Source organism: Gadus morhua, chromosome 12 (assembly GCF_902167405.1).
Source record: "Gadus morhua chromosome 12, gadMor3.0, whole genome shotgun sequence".
Taxonomy (NCBI): Eukaryota; Metazoa; Chordata; class Actinopteri; order Gadiformes; family Gadidae; genus Gadus; species Gadus morhua.
Window position 1 is genome coordinate 1,435,155 of NC_044059.1, and position 21,284 is coordinate 1,456,438.

Below are 21,284 nucleotides of genomic sequence, written 5' to 3' on the forward strand. Positions count from 1 at the left end.
CTTCGTAGGCTCAGGGTCACCCCGGAAAGGGCTTGTGACATTATAGTGGCATGTTTGGTTCTCCACAACATTGCCACTATTAGAGGAGAACAATGTCCTACTCTTTCCCCGAATGATCCAGATAATAATCCTGACCCCCCTGCTGATGCACGAGATGGAAGAGCTGTTAGAGACATGATATGCTTCAATCATTTCTAACTGACTGCCTTTTTTCTGTTGGCTATAATGGAGGTCAAATTTAAGATAACCAGAAAACACAAATTTATTAATATATTATAATACTGGCAGTGTTGGGATTTTTCTTTGTTCAGCAGATTTCCCTAATTACTTAAATATATCCATCACATGTTGAATGCAGCCACTAAATGCTGTTTAATGAGGGCAGGCTAAACAACATCACAATTGCTTGTACTTAAATTATACCTTATATGTTTGAACTACATTTTTATATTTCATTTTTAGTTGCAGCCAAGTCCGTTTGGGGCCTGTTGGGTTGCACCTGTGCGCACAAACACACATAGGGAATATAATTGTTGAATAAGTGGAACATTCAAGAGAAAACATTTTCTTTTTCTCAAATACTCTGACCCGGTCAGCTATATTTTTCCACGCGAGCTCCTGCTTTTTGGCTGCTGCCATAGTATTGCTTTTTAGTAAAAAGATATGCTCGCTTTCTGCATATGCAGTCATTAAGATTTGCAACTCCGCTGGGGAGAAGTAGGAGGATCGAGGCTTGTTAGTACTTGTTGCCATGGTGAATCATGTTATCTGTGTTCCATTGATGAGGGCTTTTTATATCCTCATGCACGAGCTTCACTCAGATTTACCTTGACTCAGAGTTGATTGAACTAAGCGTTATCACCTGTTCTGAAACCGAAAATTCAGAGTTTTGCAGCTCAGAGTTGGTCAACCTAGAGTTAAGGATTTAACTTAGAGTTTGTTGAACCTGCTTTCTGAAACGGGCCCCAGATAGACTCTTTGGGCGTGCCTGGTTGTTATAAGGGATTCGTCCTTAAAGGTGATGCCATTTAAAGGCACCCAGTGCAACTTTCGAGGCTTAAAAAAAACATTCAATTTCTAGTCTTTTTTACACGTAGTACGTTTCAATAACTCCATACCATTACATACCGACATTCAAGCAGCAAAGATGAGACGTCGTTGTGTGGTGAGAACTGATAGAAAATCGATAACAACAACAATGCCGCCATTTTCTTTATTTTTAGTAACCTACAATAAATAAAGCAGGCTTCCAGTCAATGGAAAAATGGCTTCTCCCCACCGGCGATTGTTGTTGTTTACGATTTTCTATCAGTTCTCACCACACAACGACGTCTCATCTTTGCTCCTTGAATGTCGATATGTAATGGTATGGAGTTATTGAAACTTACTACGTGTAAAAAAGACTACAAATTGAATGTTTATTTTTCATTGAATGTTTACATAAAGTTGCACTGGGTGCCTTTAAGGACTGTATGTTGGGAAGAACAAGGTTGATTATTTTTTAAAGAAAATAATACCTTTAGTAATCCAAATAATACATTTGTCTTCTCTGTAGACCTTATAAAGGAGGTGCAAGCCAGGTTTTAAGGCCATGTACGGATGATAGACACATTTACCGTTCAACAACGTCAATGAAACAGGGATTCAGTGTATGTTGATCGATGCTCTCCTCTCTGACCCCCAACCCGTCCCCACCATCTTCCCCCACCCGTTGAACCTGCAAACATTTGTTTGCTGTTGCTATTTTAGGAATGCATGAGGGGGAATAATAGTTGTTGAAAATCCCCATCGGTGGATGTGGGGTGGGCACCTGGGCGGGCTCTCTCTCTCTCTCTCTCTCTCTCTCTCTCTCTCTCTCTCTCTCTCTCTCTCTCTCTCTCTCTCTCTCTCTCTCTCTCTCTCTCTCATATAAACAAACCTCGGCTGAATGTTTTTTTGTTTTTACTTCAGCATTTACTTCAGATAAGGTCCACTCTCCAACCGTCCTGAAAAGGAACTAAAAGGAGAGAACCTCAGCTAGGTACAATGTCTCCCTGTGAGTGAGTGCACATAATTATCTGGGCCATTTTCCTCCTCCCTCCTCTTCTTCACCAAAACATGATTAGCATCTGCTGTTGCTGTGGAGGAGCTGAGACTGGGGTCTGTCGCTGCCATCCACCTCTTTGCCTGACGACTAGACCTGTGTCTGGGCAGCTCTTTACAGGTCAAGGCCTGCAAGCTCCACGCTCTCATCGGGTTTTGTTTGTTTTGTGTGTGTGTGTGTGCGTGGGGGGGGACGACGACTCTATGGTGTTTTGTTATTACCAGTTGCTCGGTCCACAACAAAAACAAGTACATCAACGTCCATTGACATTTACTGAATGGCAAATTATAGCACAGTGTTACATGGACATGGACACTATACTTCAATATTAAGTCCCCTTATTCATTAGACTTTCCATATAAGCTGAAAAATATTTTCATTGTTTACTTGAACCTTAAGTACCTTATCACAGTCTTTTAGCGCAAATATCAGCTTGTCTTGTTACAATTATGAGGAAAAGAAAAACAACAAATATTTTAAGACGCAATCACTCAAGAGTCTCTTGGTTCTCTGGAATGCATTTTGAGTGAAAGGAATGAGAGACGTGTTTCAGAAACATCAAACTGAAATGTTTATGATTTGGTCATCTATTGTAATAGCAATGTCTATGTGACCAGTTTACTCAATGGCATACGATTCAATTGACCCTGGATATAAAGAGAAAGTCATTTTACGGCAAATAATTTACTGAAACGTTTGCAGATTTGCTCTGCAAATCGTCCAAAACAATGGAAGGAAAATGCTGAATCTTCCATTCTCTTTTTGCTTCTCAAACTGTTAAGTTGCCCTTTTTGTTAAGGTGCGGCCACACCAGACGCGTATCTCGCGTAATTTTTACGCGAGATACGCGCGTAAAATGTTGCTTGAGCATTTTGTGTCAAAAATGGTCGCATACGCGCCATACGCGCCTACGTCACTCGCCTAGATGAGTCCATGTCCATGCAAGTGAACGGAGCGTTCCCTCTTCATCATAACTATCAAACCAAACATCCTTCACATTCACCGAGCGAACATTACGAAAGTAAAATGCACATTTCTCGCTAAAAATGTTTCCATAAACGCATTTAATGGCGTAACTATGTTACTATTTCCACCCAGAATAAAGAAAGTTGTCGGCCGTGGCTGCGCTGGAGTCCGAGGTAGGAAACCCAAACGCCGCCGTGTTTGGGTGATAGAGTTTAGATCGGGTTAGATTAAATAATCTCGGATATAAATAACAATAATCGGGTTAAATAACTTCACATGGTGTGTCTGGTGTGTTTCCAGCATTCGTAGTGTTGATCAGCAGATATATAGTCCGCCAAGACATTGAGGTTGCTTAGTAACCAGAGACTCTGTCCATGCAAGTGAACGGAGCGTTCCCTCTTGTGGGTGTGTGTTAAATAAAGGCAGCTCTCGGGGTCGTGCGGTGTATGAGGCACGAGAGTTGCGTCACCGTTTAACATGGGCTCCCGTATCGTGCAGAACAAGTTTGACCATAATGTCGAACTTGTTCTGCACTTTGGTTTGCCGCATTTAGACAGCGATTCTCTGCTGCTGAACTAGCTACATGGTGCTTGTTCTATTGCTGTCTGGCATTCAAAAATGTAAAATGGAAGTTTCCAATTATTAATTTTAATAAAGTGAACTTAAAACTAGTTTTGCATTCTTTGAAATGTTTTTTTTATGCAATGCAAGTCTCGGTAACGGTGGCGGCAACACTACACACAATAAACAACACACAAACAATAAAGACCCCAAACCCGTTAACCCCACTTAACCTAACAGAAACTAATTGACAAAAGGCAATAAACCCCTTTTTCCCAACCGGCATCACGAATACCCAGACTCCCCGGGGGGTACCATCTGAAAATTCCATTAGGAAACCCCGTATTTTCCAAAGTGTCGAAATGCGCATGTGCACCGTAGTTGGCCCAGCCTCAGACAGAGTCTGACTTAAACCTGTGTGTCTTGCTAACAAAGATACTACACTGAGCCCAATTCTTGACCCAAAACTCAACATTGTTGGTTGGACTAAATTGCATTGCACAGTTGACATGAATACTTAATGTTTTATATTCATTTTACTCAGAAATCAGAAGGAGACCAACAATTTTAAGTTTTCGTTTTTACAGTGTATTGAGCCATCAGCCTTGCTCTTCACCGGTCTGTGAACATGATGGTTATAGTCCAATGCTGCTAAGAGGGTGCGTGCTTTGTAAACAGGTGGGCTAAAGCTGAATCGCTTGCTGGCATACATCAGTATATGATTGTTGAAGGATTCCAGCTCAGCGGTTGACCTTACAGAATAAAAGAAACAGATGATTAAGCTATGACCCCACATCTATACACACATAATATAACTTTAGTACTCATTTGAAAGTGGCCATGAATACAGCGTTATAGATATGCTTGTGAGAGCCATTATCATGAATGGTTTTTTTAACACCATGTGCCCAGTATTGTGACAAGTGTAAGACAGTGTATAGCAAGCACCTCAGCCAAGTCATTAGCCTGAGCACTGTGTCAAATGCCCATATAGCAGGACTAAGCCACTTACAATAACCTTCTTATGAAAACATGTTTACTTACCTGAAACTCAGGAACTTCTCCACATTCTTCAGCCAGTGCTCATCCAGCACTATTTCTGACAGTAACTGAAAGGCCTCAGAATCAATCTGGATCCACTCCTTATCCCTGTCGCCCGATAAGGGGCCATGTTCACAGCAAGATAGTGCCCACTCATGCTCTCCTTGAACATGGTGGAGAAGACCTGTCCACATATCCTACAGTAGAACAGAACTGCATCATTTCTTATTGTGTTTTTTTTTTTACACAATAAATAATACCTATTTTGTCATTATATAAATGCTAGTGCAAGTTTTTAAAATAAATATAAAATAAAATAACCAAAGTCAATTCATCAATAAAATCAAAATGTAACAAATGGTCAGGAATCGCAAAGTGAAATCCAAAACAGAATTTCAACACAATACTTACACCGAACTGATTAGTGTTCTGTGCAGTCTAACAGCAATACCAGAAATGGTTGCATATCTCCTTACTCCAGGTAAGGAGAATTGAACATCCTTTCCGAAGGCCTGCATTGACACGGAATGGAAAAGAACATTTAAATAAAGCTCAGACTTGGTCATCGATGTTGATTTGGCAAATTCTCTGGAACCAGGAACCTGATGTAATCACCATCTGTGTGGTAGACACCTGGCTTATAACTGAATGGCAGGAAATGGCAAGACCTTTACAATTCAGTCATTGTTATCATCATCTCAAAGAAGTTGTTTTAACTTAAACAACATGAGTATAAATCAAGTAGGAAAACGGTGTCGTTTCACTTAGTATTATAACAATCTATTATCAAGGATCAATAACAGAATCGAAGTCAGGAACTTACTGCATGGATTTTTTTACCCAAGTTCTTTGAGAGTCCTTGAACCTGCCTTTTGTTGGATCTGCATGGAAGGATGCAAACAGATATATGTTAGACTCAGGCTAAAACATCTTGACAATGATCAATCATGAAAAACATAGAGCAATACTTAATCCGTAAAATTATACACACAAATATCTTTGCACTTACTGAAGAGCGCCGAGATCTGTGAATGAGCATCAATGCAAAACTCCTGTACACTGGAAAAAGTCTTTCATTGAACCAATTAAAAAAATGTAGGGTAATGGTTCACATCTATATTACATAACTTGAGCCAATGACAAATATATAGCTTGCCTCAAACAATATTTCCTATGTTCATAAAAACAAAATAATACAACTTGGCACCAAGTATAATTCTATTCTTTGAATGAAGTTAATACATTTAAATCGTATGTTAAATCCTAAACAAAAAAATATTGATTCACTCCAACAATTGTTTCTCATTTAAGAAATATCTATCAGAAATAATTTGTTTTATCCAATCAAAAAGATTAAAATTTAATCAAACAATTGTTTCTCATTTAAGTCATAATATGCATCCGATATAATTTGTTTTATCCATTTTAAAAGATAAAAATCGAATCAAACAATTGTTTCTCATTTAAGAAATATCTATCACAAATAATTTGTTTTATCCAATCAAAAAGATTAAAATTTAATCAAACAATTGTTTCTCATTTAAACATGAACATTTTTAAACATAACATATTTTTGTATACAATATATATTAACAATCTAAATGGCAGAGTTAGGGTTTTACATTTCGTTCTGTGTAGCATGGAAAAATCGGAGAAACACTCCCATTCAGAATGCATTGGTTTACATTTCGTTCTTTGGAGCACAGATATTTTTATTTATTTATTTATTTTCAGTTTTTGAGAAGGTGCTTCAAAGATGCTAATTTTTCTGCAATAATCCAAAATCCAATGGAAAAACCCGTTGGCTTTTTGTCAAGGGAAACCAGGGCGACGCTCACTTCCGGGTTGGCCAACATACGTCACCCCTCCACCACGCTATACTGTAAAAACACATGTTCAAGTTGAATGATAATGCATGAATTTATTCTTTATTCTGCCATAGAATTTATTTAAGGGGGGGGGGGGGGGGGGGGGGGCATACAAGTCTTTTGGCCATAGTGGATGCAGATCTGTTCCGGAGCATTTCTGCACCTCGGGCAACAGCGCAGGGTTGCCAGGTCCTGCAAAAAACGTCCTGCCCACATACCGTTCAAAATCCACCCAAAATGTCCTAGAAGCAGCCCAAATAAAAAGGATATTCCACCTTGGCCAACGTTTTGAAAGTAATAATAATTGAGGGAATATCTGTTGTTGTTTTTCACCCCTCCCCCCCCCGTCAATAATCGCTTCCCCCCCCCCCCCCCCCCCCCGTCAACAACCTGGCGCAGGGGGGTCCATCAGTACCTATAGTATAGGGGCCCAGGATTTGGTGCTACGGCCCTGTGTGTGTGTGTGTGTGTGTGTGTGTGTGTGTGTGTGTGTGTGTGTGTGTGTGTGTGTGTGTGTGTGTGTGTGTGTGTGTGTGTGTGTGTGTGTGTGTGTGTTTGTGTGTGTGTAACACGCTATTTTATGTTGAAATGCGACGTAATCCAGTGTTCACGAAAACGTACACTGTCAACGTATGCTTTTGGCGACTGGGTTGGCTCTCAGATATACGTGTTTCTAACAAGATGATATCATTAAAAGTTAGGCTACATAAAGTAAAGGTTTAATAACACAAACGCAGGAAACACGTGAGCTGCTAGTTTAGCGAAAGCAGCGTCCCTAGCAACCTCACGTCGTTGAAACATGCGAGCGAGCCGATAAAATCTTCCTGATAACTATAAAACTAAAGATCAGACGTAATCACTGACTAAAGATTATGCAAGTAAAAAGTATATTTCTCGCTAGGAATGTTATTAGAAACAAGTTTAACGGTGATTCGGTCCTAAAACAGGCCTATTGCATTTCCCATTCGATTAATAAAGAAAACCAAGCCCGAGCCCGTGCACGTTCTGTCCGAGCCCGGCCCGCCCCGAAAGATTAACTGTAATTATGAGCCCGAGCCCGATTTCAACCCAACATTTTTTTTAATACATATGTAACTTTGTTCACATTTAGTCTACTCTGCTCAATATATATGTAGGGATAATGCATAGAACGCCGGTCATTATCGGGAAAATAAGCCCCACCAGGGCGAACAGTACACCGACGCGCAGCGAAGGTGTCTTGCTTCGCCCTGAACGGTCTTATTTTCGATATTGACCGGCGACGTTCTATAGGCCTACATTAGCCCGCTTATTACACGGCTACTGCCAAAACGAAAAAATAACTTCACATACAATATCACTTACAATTTATTCGTTACCAGCATTCGTAGCGTTGATCAGCAGAGGGTTTTAAGTCACCGGACCCATGCAAGTGAACGGAGCGTTCCACGGCATTGAGAAGACCCGTGTCATAAAGACCTATCATATTTCTGTTTATGGCATAGATTTCTCCTCAGATTAAGCCAATAAACCAATGATAAAATAAAAATAAAATCGTTCGATCAAAGGCCCGGCCCGAGGATAGTGGTGGGAAATATCGGCCCGACCCGGCCCGCGGGTCGGGTCGGGTCGGGCTGGGGCTCAGGCAGAGAATCTAAACACTGACTGGAACTACTTAGCAGGTGTCTGTAGGCCTATATCAGGAGATAATACACACCCTGCAGCCAATCAGAATACGAGTATTCCCCCAGACTGTGGTATCAACAATATTATTCACGAGTTATAATCAACCCCTACACATCAATATTAATGATAACCCATTATTATACGGTATGATTTCTAGATGTCACTTCCGCTCGCGACACTGGACTTGCGAGGCATCGACGCGGACATTCACATAGCCAAAAACAAGACAATAGATCTATGGCTAGATCAAAACATCAAGACATACAAACAACATTTAATATATCCGTGAATTGTCACAATTTCTCAGAATCAAAGGAGAAAGTAGAAACGGGTGGCCTAAAGCTGTCATATTGTTCACAGACAAGTTTAAGTAGAAACGGGTGGCCAAAAGCTGTCATATTGTTAGTTACCACACACAATTTTTAACAATAAATGTTCTGTACGGAGCTCCTTAAGGGACATTAGGGAGAACGCTCCCGGACAGAACCTTAGTTTGGAAGTCGTGCTTATGACACGACAAATACTTCCAATTGAAATACATGGGTTTGAAATTTGTGCTTTTTGACACGAAAAATTTGAAAATACGTTTCCCTGATCACGTTTCAATAGATTAAATGACGTGACAGTGTCACGTATTTTCGTGAGACCAGGTTGAGTGTGGGTACTAGCAGCTAGTATGGGTACTAGCAGCTACTGTTTGGTGACAGTCTAGCTTTTAGCCCCCCAGAGGTCAGATGTAGCGATGTAGGCTAGCGTTCAGTGACCGAGGGGTTAGCTCGCTCTGGGAACAGTATGCTAGGCCGTCTACAACTTCTGTCAGAGAGGTGCTTCTAGGAGCGAGAAGAGGTTAAAGACTGAAGAGATGACGTGACGACGGGACTTATGTAGTAGGAGGGAGTCCCTCCTCTGCAGGCAGACGTCACGTCTGTTGGCCAGTCACGACTGGCGTAGTGTAAAATTGCTTCTGGGGGACAGCGCGAGGGGCGTGTCCCATAGTGAGATACCGAGCGAATATTGAAAGAAAATTCTCCTTGATGTTGCCCTGCGCCATTGAGCAGTTTACATAGGAATAAATGGGCGCCATTTTGGAATCCGTTATCCATTTTATAATATTTCCATGATTGTATATAGTGCCGCAGGCTTGATGCGCATGCTCCGCCTCGTCTTCTTCTTTTTTTTGGCGGAGAACCAGAGCCACAAATAGGCCTGGAATATGTACTTCAGCATTTCTACAGCTAGATGTGTTTTCGCAATGACTCCATCATTACGGAGAAAATCCTGAAACGCTTCAAAGGGAAACGGGGGGGGGGGGGGGGGGGGGGGGGTGCTTCATCCGTGTGGACAGGGCCTAAAGACCCAAGATTCAAGACAGATTGAGCCAGAGACCCAACAATGATAACAACCAAAAGCCTAGACCAGCCTGCACAAACAAGACATCAAAACAATAATCAATCAATCAATCAATATATATGTATTCAATACATAAAATATATATTCAATACATAAGAGCAATTATTTTATAATATTGAAATCATACATATAATTCTTTATTTCAGACCCAGGGGGAACCACATCACAACAAACAAGAACAAACAAATAAATAAATAACAGGTAAAATAACCTGATAAGTTTGTTGCGTGTCGTAATCAATTAAGGGCATCAGATTGAATTCTGAAACACTAGAATGTCCAAAAAATGTGCATACTTATGGCTTTCATACTAATAGTAGGCCAGAAAACCATACACACTGTGTTCAAATGCAGCTAAAGTTTATTGCTGTATACGGCTTTTGTTGTCATATAAATAAAGCAAATAAGGCACCATACTAACAATAAGACGCTTTGCAAATTTAAACAAAAATATGATGTAAGCCATAAGTGGAGCTTCTAGATGCAGGCTAGAGCACCAACCTATCATCAGCATGAGGTTGTGAACCTTACTGATACAAACAGTGGGATTGACGATCTTCGCAGAACTAAAAGCATCCCCAGGACATTTTGTTTAAGCTTTAAAATATAAAATAAAACTGTATTGCCGTTTGTTTCAAGCCGGTTGAGGTGTACGGGCTTAATGCTACCCATTTAGTCTGAATGGAGTGCAGTCTATGAAACAATATTTAATAAATAGTAACTGAGTGGGAATTGACCAGGTCATGGCTTATAAAGGGCGGATGATGGTCTCACATATCGCATGTAATATAATACTGGAACCTTCTCTTCTCAAATATGAAGATTTGGTCTGTCAACACATTCAGAGGGGAAGAGAACACAGGATGTGGCCCCCTGCTAACCAAATACCTGTTTCATAATGAGACCCTACCCTTAAAAGGCAGGAATGCTTTTCATAATTTTAAAGCAGATGGAAAACAAAGCCATTCAAAGAGATTCACAGCAGCAACAAAAAATCCATCTGGGTCTTCTGAGTAGGAGAAATTGTGACACTGTTTTTTACATATTTTTTTTAACCAAAGGTTCTGTGAAAATACTTAAACATGTGACCCCGCTGGACATGGCTTCACTCAAGAGAAGAAGAGTTATTTGTCTGTAAACAATGTCGAATAGCTATCAGTGTGCTTCCTCCTACAGTCTGTGAATTTATGGTTTTGAATTTAAATAAGCGTAAATAGTTCATTTATTATGCCTTCAATGGAATCTACAACAACATAAGTGAGGTTAACAGCTCAAACTTTCAATGGATACAATTTGAAATACAATGTAATATTCTAATGGGCACTTGTTTACTTACAAGTTTAGAATACAAAAAAACACAGAATACAGAATATATATAACATGTTTATTTACCAAATCCATAATTGTATTTTTAACATCTATAAAGGGAAAAGTAAAATAAAGCTGACCAACGCAACATCTATTTCACGCATGTATGTACAAACCTTTGATAATGTATTTTAAGAACTTAAATGTTACAATGACTAGGATGTTGGCAATTTAAAAAACATCAGACACTGTTGCATCCAGAAAGTTAATTTTGCAAACTGAAATAAAATAGTCAGATTTAGCTTGTGAACCAGAGTCAGGTCGCTAATGTCCTGGGGACTGTGGCCTTACTCGACCTTCTGCCTGAGAATTCTCTTCTCCTCCTCCACAAAACTCTTGTCGGAGGTTGCCTGACCTAGGTCCCTCTTCCTCTTTTCCTTCTGCTGGAAGGTCTCCACACGCCGCTTCTTGGCGGAGGCAGAGCCAGCCTCTGTATCCTCATCTAAGATTAGAGAGAATAAATAGATTTGGGGGTTAGGGAATGTTATCTAAGATTATTGAGTGATTTATGGAGTGTTCATAATGCAATCAGAGAAGTCTGCCCCTGTGTAACATTTTTCCTTTGGGATAATACAAACTGGTCGGGTCATGCTAATGTTGACTCATACTGCAATATAACTGTCAACATTTCTCCCAATTTTGTAGCAATACCGTTTTAACTAAAACAGAACCCTGATATGCTCTCTGTCTCTTTCTCAGAGCTAACCTGAATCAGGGGCTTGTTCCTCATCTGGCAGGAACCGGGCATTGCCTGTAAAAGGCTGTGGTGCGTCATCCCCGTTGTCCTCATAAACATTGGACCACTTTATGGCCATGTCCATCCCAGGCGGAGCTCCTTTCTTCCTCTCTGGCTCTGATGCACATGAATGGGGAGGGGGGACTGCATTGGCCTTCCAGGGTTTAAATTCTCTGGCCGGCTGAAAAAACGAAAATATAGTTATTCACACACACACACACACACACACACACACACACACACACACACACACACACACACACACACACACACACACACACACACACACACACACACACACACACACACACACACACACACATACCTCTTCTGGGGCTTTCACCGCACGACTTTCCCAGTCTATTTGCTTATTTAGTGGATTGTAAAGAAAAGCAGGCTTCGAAACCGATTTGAATAGTTCGTCTGGCTTTGGTAAGGGGACACTGGCCTCTCGTTTCGCGGACTGTTTCAAAGACTTGCCCCCGCTTGACGAAGCATCTCCCCCCAATGCATCTTTGGATTTCTTTACTCGTTCGTCCTCTTCGTCAGAATTGCTATCACTGCTGTCGCTCAAATCGTCATAGCTTGAAAAGAAATGGAACGAATCCGATTTATTCTCCTCTGTCATAATGTCTGTGAAATATAAATAGTTTTGCGTAATACCGTATTTAAATAAATACAATTATACTTATATACTAAAAGAACTGGAAATAACAACCACCATCTACTCCATTTTGAATGAGCCACCAAAACAGTTGTTAGCAGGGCTTTGCGACAGTGTCGTGAAGCAAGTCCAGTAAAGAAACATGTCCCTGGTTATGTATGCCAATAAAGCCCGTCCTTTCAATGTGGTTTAAAATAACGTGTCTTTACACCAGAAAATATTTGTAGGCTCGTCGCTCCACAGTGCATTTGTATAGCATGTATATTTTGAGGACTCTCTTTTCTTAAATGTGCAAATATAATGCACTTAAAAGCAAAACTAGCAGGGTAAAATTTACAAACAAGTTTAATGAGAAACCTTTTTGGTATGAATGCACTATGAGTTATAACTAGTTGTTTTGCACTTTAAAAGTGTTGCAGGTGCAAAAAGACAATGTCATCTTCTTCCCCTATTAGGTTCTGCTCTCAATATTACAGAATAATCAGCTTAGTCCTATTCATTGAGGATGGAACCTGTGCAGTGTCTGTATTGTGATCTGTATTGACTAGTTTTTTTCTTGATCATAGTTTTTTTTATTTATTATGCACTGTCAACTGAACATCGTACAGTTCAGGCTTTACTTTACAAGGCAGGGATTGAAGGAGAGCATGGGCAGAAGGTAATTGCATAAACTATCCACTAGAGTGCAACCCTGCTTTATCTAAGAAAGTGCCGCCAAAGTCAAGCAGGTAGGCTATGTCTTTGGCCATTTTAAAGGCCCACTATGCAACTTTTTTAGCCAAAATTACATTAAGTATGCAGGTTGAGAGTTATGCTGATGGTTCTGCATCCATTTCTGGGTCGATTGGTGGGTGTGTCATTTACCCATGTCGCCTCTCAACCCAGTCGCCAAGAAAAAACGTTGACGGTGTACGTTTCCATGAACACTGGATACGTAGCATTTCAACGTAAAAAATAGCGTGTTATACCTACAGTATCCACGCGTGCCGCTGTGGAGGCGGGTTTCGGGGTTTGGGTTTCACGGCTTTCGCGGCAAATTGTGGACACGATTGTTTAGGGGGGGGGGGGGAGGTAGACTGTTGTTGACCGGGGGAGGGGGGGGGAGACACGTTTGTTGAGGGGGGGGGGGGGGGGGGGGGGGACACGTTTGTTGAGGGGGGGGGGGGGAGACACGTTTGTAGGGGGGGGGCACGCTCGACAACGAGAGTTGGTTTTTATTGAACGCTCGACAACGAGAGTTGGTTTTTATTGAACGAGACTTCAACACGGAACAGCTGCACGAAACGATGGTCACGTCACTCTCGGTGACGGTGTCGACAACAATGAACACACGAACAATGTTAATAGAACAACACACAACCACATAACATCCCGAACCCATTAACCCCACTTAATCCTAACAACAAAACAAGTTAACAAAAGCCCAATTTGTCAACTGACAACTGACAATTCCCAGAATCCCCCGCGGCTCCGGAACACGGCGTAGCTTATATTAATCTTTATTATCTGAATGGGAAATGCAATATTTTAGGACAGATACACCATTAAACGCGTTTCTAATGACATTTCTAGCGAGAAATGTACATTTTCCTTACATAATCTTCAGTCAGTGAATGTGTATGATCTTTATTAATCTTTATTATCTGAATGGGAAATGCAATATTTTAGGACCGATTCACAGTTAAACGTGTTTCTAATAACATTTCTAGCGAGAAATATACTTTTTACTTGCATAATCTTCAGTCAGTGATTGTGTCTGATCTTTAGTTTTATAGTTATTAGGATTTGATCGGCTCGCTCGCATGTTTCAACGACGCCAGGTTGTTAGGAATAGGGACGCTGCTTTCGCTAAACTAGCAGCTCACGTGCTTCCTGCGTTTGTGTTATTAAACTGTTACTTTATGTAACTTTTAATGATATCATCTTGTTAGAAACACGTATATCTGAGAGCCAACCCAGTCGCCAAAAGCATACGTTGACAGTGTACGTTTCGTGAACACTGGATTGCGTCGCATTTCAACATAAAATAGCGTGTTATACACACGCACGCACACACACACAAGCACACACACGCACACGCACGCACAGACACACACACACACACACACACACACACGCACACACGCACACGGTGCATTTCGCTGCTAAAACAACAACAAAATTCCCTCAAATATTATTACTAAAGAACCGTTTTCCAAAGAACGACATGTAAACCAATGCATTCTGAATGGGAGTGTTTCTCAGATTTTTCCATGCTACACAGAACGAAATGTAAACCCATGCAAATAAAGACTTCATGGTCATAATAATTTAAATATCATTAATCTCCTGAGTGTGTTGGGTGGTATTCTATTTTTTTCAACGGGGCTGAATCCAGTCACTTGACCGTCATGGTTGCTATGGTGGTTGCTATCGACCGCCCCCTCTAATCCGGCTCTAAAAACCACGCGGCAAAGGAGCTGCCGTAAATTGTGTTGTTTTTGTCATAAACTGGGGTCCGACGGTTAAAAAATAGACAGATATTCCGAGGTATCCTTAAAAGGCAGCTTGGATGTTCTTATTTTCTGCAGTTTAGACTTCTTCTATAACCTATTTTTGAAAGCAAAACACCAAGTTCATTGATTTAACGAGGCAGGGTTATTTGAAACAATTTATTCAATAAATATTTGTTAGAGGTCATTCCTTCTCCTGAGTTTGCTTCCTATTTATGTCTAGTGTACACCCCTACTGTCCAAAAGCATCCCCCCCCCCCCCCCCCCCCCCCCCCATATGGATTTGGAGAGTTGTTGCCACGTCCCAGTGGTGGAAGTATCATATAATATGAAAGAGGGCATTCAATTATACTACAATGATCAATTAGGAGGCCGAAGCCCTAAAGGAAGTGATGCAATAGGTGACTGAGGCGAGAACATTTAAGTAAACTGTACCTTGGGGTCTCTTATATATCAAAGGGGGTTTCAAAGGACGCATATACGCTTCAACCTGTGGCTCCAGCCCTACAGGAAATGACTCAGCAAGTGCTCCATCTCGTTGCACCTGCACCCAGCGGCTCGCTTGCAAGATTTTGGCCTGAAGTTCTTCCCAGACCTATACCCTAACAGTCCAACATGCATATCTGAGAATCAGGCCTCTCTTCAATAATGACAAAATGTTATGAGAGAAATACAGATTCACTTTTTGTTATCTCATAAGCGGCGTGGTGCCGGCTCCTTTTGACCTTTTGACCCCAGACTTCAAAGACGTGGCCACAGGCCAGCTGTGTCTACACACATTAAGCCACAAATGTACACCTCCATCCCGCAAAAAATGCTAAAATGTTTACACACATTTCCCGGGGCCCCGAGAACGACATATCCAAGATTTGTAGTTCTCGCCCATAGAGAAAAAAAGTTTTCCCAAATGGACTGTCATTTGGACAAAGCCCCTTCAGAAGTGTTGCCTGCGAGACCTAATGGTTCAGAATGTGGTGGAAAAACAGTTTTTGAGATAGGAAGGTCCTACCGCCCTGAAATTTGAATACCATATTCTAGGGCCTAACTGGGACCCCCGCACCGAAACTTGGCCCGGTCGGACCCCGAGTGCAGGAAGGGGGGGCCTGGACTTTCATAATCTTCGCTCGGTGAATGTAAAGGATGTTTGGTCGGATGTTATGACGAAGAATCATAATGTGAATGGGAATATTCTATTAATGTCTTGATATCATCTTTCGTCTCAACACTTCTGCTGCAGCCGCTTAAAGTCTCACTCCGAGAACCTTAAAATATGAATCAATCCATTAGAAGTATGAAAATATCTTCCCGGTCGTGCAACAGGGCAAACAAGGTGTCCTTTGACATCTACGTTTCGAGACGATTGCAACAGTGCCATACATGATCATATTTGAATATGTTTCGGGGTAGTAATTAGCTGTCGATTTTGGATGCCTTTATCAATAATGACCAGCTATAGATTTGCTTCCCGATGGAGATTTTTGACAAATTACATGTTAATTAGCATCTACACGTTAAGCTGAGTCCAATGAGATCAAGCTCGCCCTCTTGCTACACCTAGATCATGTCCTAGACCTAGGTGTACCATGTAAAATACATGTTACCATTAGCTAGAGTGTCATGCTTGGTGTCATTGGACTCAGCTCAACGTGTAGATGCTAAATAACATGTCATTTGTCACAATTTTTTATCGGGAAGCAAATCAATAGCTGCTCATTATTGATTAAGGCCTCCAATTTCGACAGCTAATTACTACCATTAAACATGTTCGAATATGCTCATGTGTGGCCGTTCCAATCGCCTGGAAGCGTAGATGTTGAAGGACACCTTGTTCGTCCTCCTACGCCACCGGGAAGATATTTACATGCTTCTGATTGACTAATGAATTGATTCAGCTATTCCCCCAGAAGTCTGGGGTCAAAAGGTCAAAAGGAGACGGCACCAGCCCCGTTGAAAAAAATAGAATACCACCCAACACACTCAGGAGATTAATGATATTTAAATTATTATGACCATGAAGTCTTTATTTGCATGGGTTTACATTTCGTTCTGTGTAGCATGGAAAAATCGGAGAAACACTCCCATTCAGAATGCATTGGTTTACATTTCGTTCTTTGGAAAACGGTTCTTTAGTAATAATATTTGAGGGAATATTTTGTTGTTGTTGTTTTAGCAGCGAAATGCACCATGTGCGTGTGTGTGTGTGTGTGTGTGTGTGTGTGTGTGTGTGTGTGTGTGTGTGTGTGTGTCTGTGTCTGTGTGTGTCTGTGCGTGCGTGTGCGTGTGTGTGCTTGTGTGTGTGTGCGTGCGTGTGTGTGTATAACACGCTATTTTATGTTGAAATGCGACGTAATCCAGTGTTCACGAAACGTACACTGTCAACGTATGCTTTTGGCGACTGGGTTGGCCCTCAGATATACGTGTTTCTAACAAGATGATATCATTAAAAGTTACATAAAGTAACAGTTTGATAACACAAACGCAGGAAGCACGTGAGCTGCTAGTTTAGCGAAAGCAGCGTCCCTATTCCTAACAACCTGACGTCGTTGAAACATGCGAGCGAGCCGATCAAATCCTAATAACTATAAAACTAAAGATCAGACACAATCACTGACTGAAGATTATGCAAGTAAAAAGTATATTTCTCGCTAGAAATGTTATTAGAAACACGTTTAACGGTGAATCGGTCCTAAAATATTGCATTTCCCATTCAGACAATAAAGATTAATAAAGATCATACACATTCACTGACTGAAGATTATGTAAGGAAAATGTACATTTCTTGCTAGAAATGTCATTAGAAACGCGATTAATGGTGTATCTCTCCTAAAATATTGCATTTCCCATTCAGATAATAAAGATTAACATAGGCTACGCCGTGTTCCGGAGCCGCGGGGGATTCTGGGAATTGGGGTTGTCAGTTGACAAAAGGCTTTTGTTAACTTGTTTTGTTGTTAGGATTAAGTGGGGTTAATGGGTTCGGGATGTTATGTGGTTGTGTGTTGTTCTATTAACATTGTTCGTGTGTTCATTGTTGTCGACACCGTCACCGAGAGTGACGTGACCATCGTTTCGTGCAGCTGTTCCGTGTTCAAGTCTCGTTCAATAAAAACCAACTCTCGTTGTCGAGCGTTCAATAAAAACCAACTCTCGTTGTCTAGCGTGCCCCCCCCCCTACAAACGTGTCTTCCCCCCCCCCCTCAACAAACGTGTTGCCCCCCCCCCCCCCTACAATCGTGTCGTCGTCGTCCCCCTCAACAAACGTGTCTCCCCCCCCCCCCCCCCCCCCCCCCCGGTCAACAACAGTCTACCTCCCCCCCCCCCCCCCCCCCTAAACAATCGTGTCCACAATTTGCCGCGAAAGCCGTGAAACCCAAACCCTGAAACCCGCCTCCACAGCGGCACGCGTGGATACTGTAGGTATAACACGCTATTTTTTACGTTGAAATGCTACGTATCCAGTGTTCATGGAAACGTACACCGTCAACGTTTTTTCTTGGCGACTGGGTTGCCAGACGATATTATGAATCACAAACTACTTTGTCGGGTTCTGCGACGTCTCTGGTTCTTCCACTTTCACATCAATCTGAAGTAGGCTGAACCGCGCGCTGCCTGCTGCCGGCTGCTCGCTGCCGGGCCATGGTGCCTTGCGGCAACCGGCGGCATGTCGCAGTTCATGTACTTCAGCGAGTCAAAGCCAAAGTTCCTTTCCCCCAATTCCTTCTCAACCATGGCTCAGATAACCCCCACTGTCTCGTTGTGGAAATACAAGAGACGTCAAAGAACCGACAAGAAACACTTGCGTTACAGTGTGTGTATTCACACACACACATGTGGCGCTCGCACGGTCGTGTCTCATTGGCGGGCCAACGTCTCTGGGCGGGCCAGGCAGAGTAAGGGGAGGTGCTTAGATGCTTTATGACGACATAAATAAAGACATTCCAAATCAGCGCGCTTGAGCCTCCGTTTTTTCAAAGGCGAGCAGAACAGCTAGTGCTCGTTTTACACCAAACGCAAGTTTTAGCCACTGGGGGACCATAGGCAGGCTAGGGGAACTCATATTTATGTTAGAAAACCTCATAAAGTGAGATTTTCATGTCATGGGACCTTTAAGGTGTGTAGACACAGCTGGCCTGTGGCCACGTTTTTGAAGTCTGGGGTCAAAAGGTCACAAGGAGCCGGCACCATGCCGCTTATGAGATAACAAATAGTTAATGTGTATTTCTCTCATAACTTTTTGTCATTATTAAAGAGAGGCCTGATTCTCCGATATGCATGTTGGATGGTTAGGGTGTAGGTCTGGGAAGAACTTCAGCGAGCGAGACGCTGGGTGAGGTGCAACGAGATGGAGCACTTGCTGAGTCATTTCCTGTATGGCTGGAGCCACAGGTTGAAGCGTATATGCGTCCTTTGAGACCCCCTTTGATATATAAGAGACCCCAAGGTACAGCTTTCTTAAATGTTGTCGACTCAGTCACCTATTGCATTACTTCCTTTAGGGCTTCGGCCTCCTCATTGATCATAAATGAATGCCCTCTTTCATATATATGATACCACCACCACTGGGACGTGGCAACAATTATCCAAATCCATATGGTGAAGGGGGGGGGGGGGGTACTTGTGGACAGTAGGGGTGTACACTAGACATAAATAGGAAGCAAACTCAGGAGATGGAATGACCTCTCGCAAATATTATTTAATAAATTGTTTCAAATAACCCTGCCTCGTTAAATCAATGAGTTTGGTGTTTTGCTTTCAAAAATTGGTTATAGAAGAAGTCTAAACTGCAGAAAATAAAAACATCCAAGGTGCCTTTCAAGGATACCTTGGAATATCTGTCTATTTTCCATCGGACCCTAGTTTACGACAAAAACAATGCAATTGACGGCAGCTCCTTTGCCGCGTGGTTTTTGGAGCCATAAGGATTAGAGGGGGCGGTCGATAGCAACCACCATAGCAACCATAACGGTCAAGTGACTGGATGCAGCCCCGTTGAAAGAAATAGAATACTACCCTACACACTCAGGAGATTAATGATTTACAATTACATTTACAATTATTTTGACCATGGTGGATCCAGATCTGTTCCGGAGCATTTCAGCACCTCGGCGCAGGGTTGCCAGGTCCTGCCTGCAAAAAACGTCCTGCCCACATACCGTTCAAAATCCACCCAAAATGTCCTAGAAGTAGCCCAATTAAAAAAAGATATTCCATTTTGGCCAATGTTTTGAAAGTAATAATTTTTGAGGGAATATTTTTTGTTGTTGTTTGAGCAGCGAAATGCATTGTGTGTGTGTGTGTGTGTGTGTGTGTGTGTGTGTGTGTGTGTGTGTGTGTGTGTGTGTGTGTGTGTGTGTGTGTGTGTGTGTGTGTGTGTGTGTGTGTGTGTGTGTGTGTGTGTGTGTGTGTGTGTGTGTGTGTTATTTTATGTTGAAATGCGACGTAATCCAGTGTTCACGAAAACGTACACCGTCAACGTATGCTTTTGGCGACTGGGTTGGCTCTCAGATAAACGTGTTTCTAACAAGATGATATCATTAAAAGTTACATAAAGTAACGGTTTAATAACACAAACGCAGGAAACACGTGAGCTGCTAGTTTAGCGAAAGCAGCGTCCCTAGCAACCTGACGTTGTTGAAACATGCGAGCGAGCCGATGAAATCTTCAGAATATTATAAAACTAAAGATCAGACACAATCACTGACTGAAGATTATGCCAGTAAAAGGAAATTTCTCGCTAAAAATGTTATTAGAAACACGTTTAACGGTGAATCGGTCCTAAAATATTGCATTTCCCATTCAGATAATAAAGATTAATGAAGATCATACACATTCACTGACGGGTGAATCCTACTGCTGCTGCAAGGATATGGAGCCGGACAGTTGCAAGACGTGTTTATCATGTACCTTACCGACCACAAACAACCACAACTAACCAGCCTACATATCCACAATAATGCACAACAATCAGTTCTATACATTGCGTCTATCTTCTGTTTGGTGCACATGGCTAATTTGCATAGTTTGCACCGGACTGTCGGCTCCGCTTGTCAAAAAAATAGAACGTATTTGTGAATAAATGCTTTGAATTCGCTAAAATGGTCCCTGCCAGTGTTTTTCTATTCTGATGTTTGTGGATGAATCTTTCAGCTATAGCTTTGTTACATTTCCTTGCGATGGTTTGCTAGTTTAACTATACAGCAATAAATCAAATGATGTAAGATGATGTGATTTTAAAAACATCAGCGTGAGTCACGCTGATTACAGGTGTTTTTAAAATGCGTATACGGCTCTCACATGACAGCCACGCAACGGACACATCATCTTACATCATTTGATTTATTGCTGTATAGTTAAACTAGCAAACCATCGCAAGGAAATGTAACAAAGCTGTAGCTGAAAGATTCATCCACAAACATCAGAATAGAAAAACA

The 21,284-nt window shown here is 41.7% G+C and overlaps 1 protein-coding gene across 1 annotated transcript; it reads right to left on the reverse strand.

Moving 5' to 3' along the window:
• Positions 1–10,960: 10,960 nt before the first annotated feature.
• Positions 10,961–12,468, reverse strand: c12h1orf52 (chromosome 12 C1orf52 homolog). Its single transcript, XM_030373270.1, has 3 exons — positions 12,023–12,468; positions 11,668–11,878; positions 10,961–11,403 (listed from the first exon to the last, which is right to left on the reverse strand). The coding sequence occupies exons 1-3, from the start codon at positions 12,323–12,325 to the stop codon at positions 11,249–11,251; spliced, it is 669 nt and encodes a 222-aa protein (XP_030229130.1). The 5' UTR covers positions 12,326–12,468; the 3' UTR covers positions 10,961–11,248.
• Positions 12,469–21,284: the final 8,816 nt, after the last annotated feature.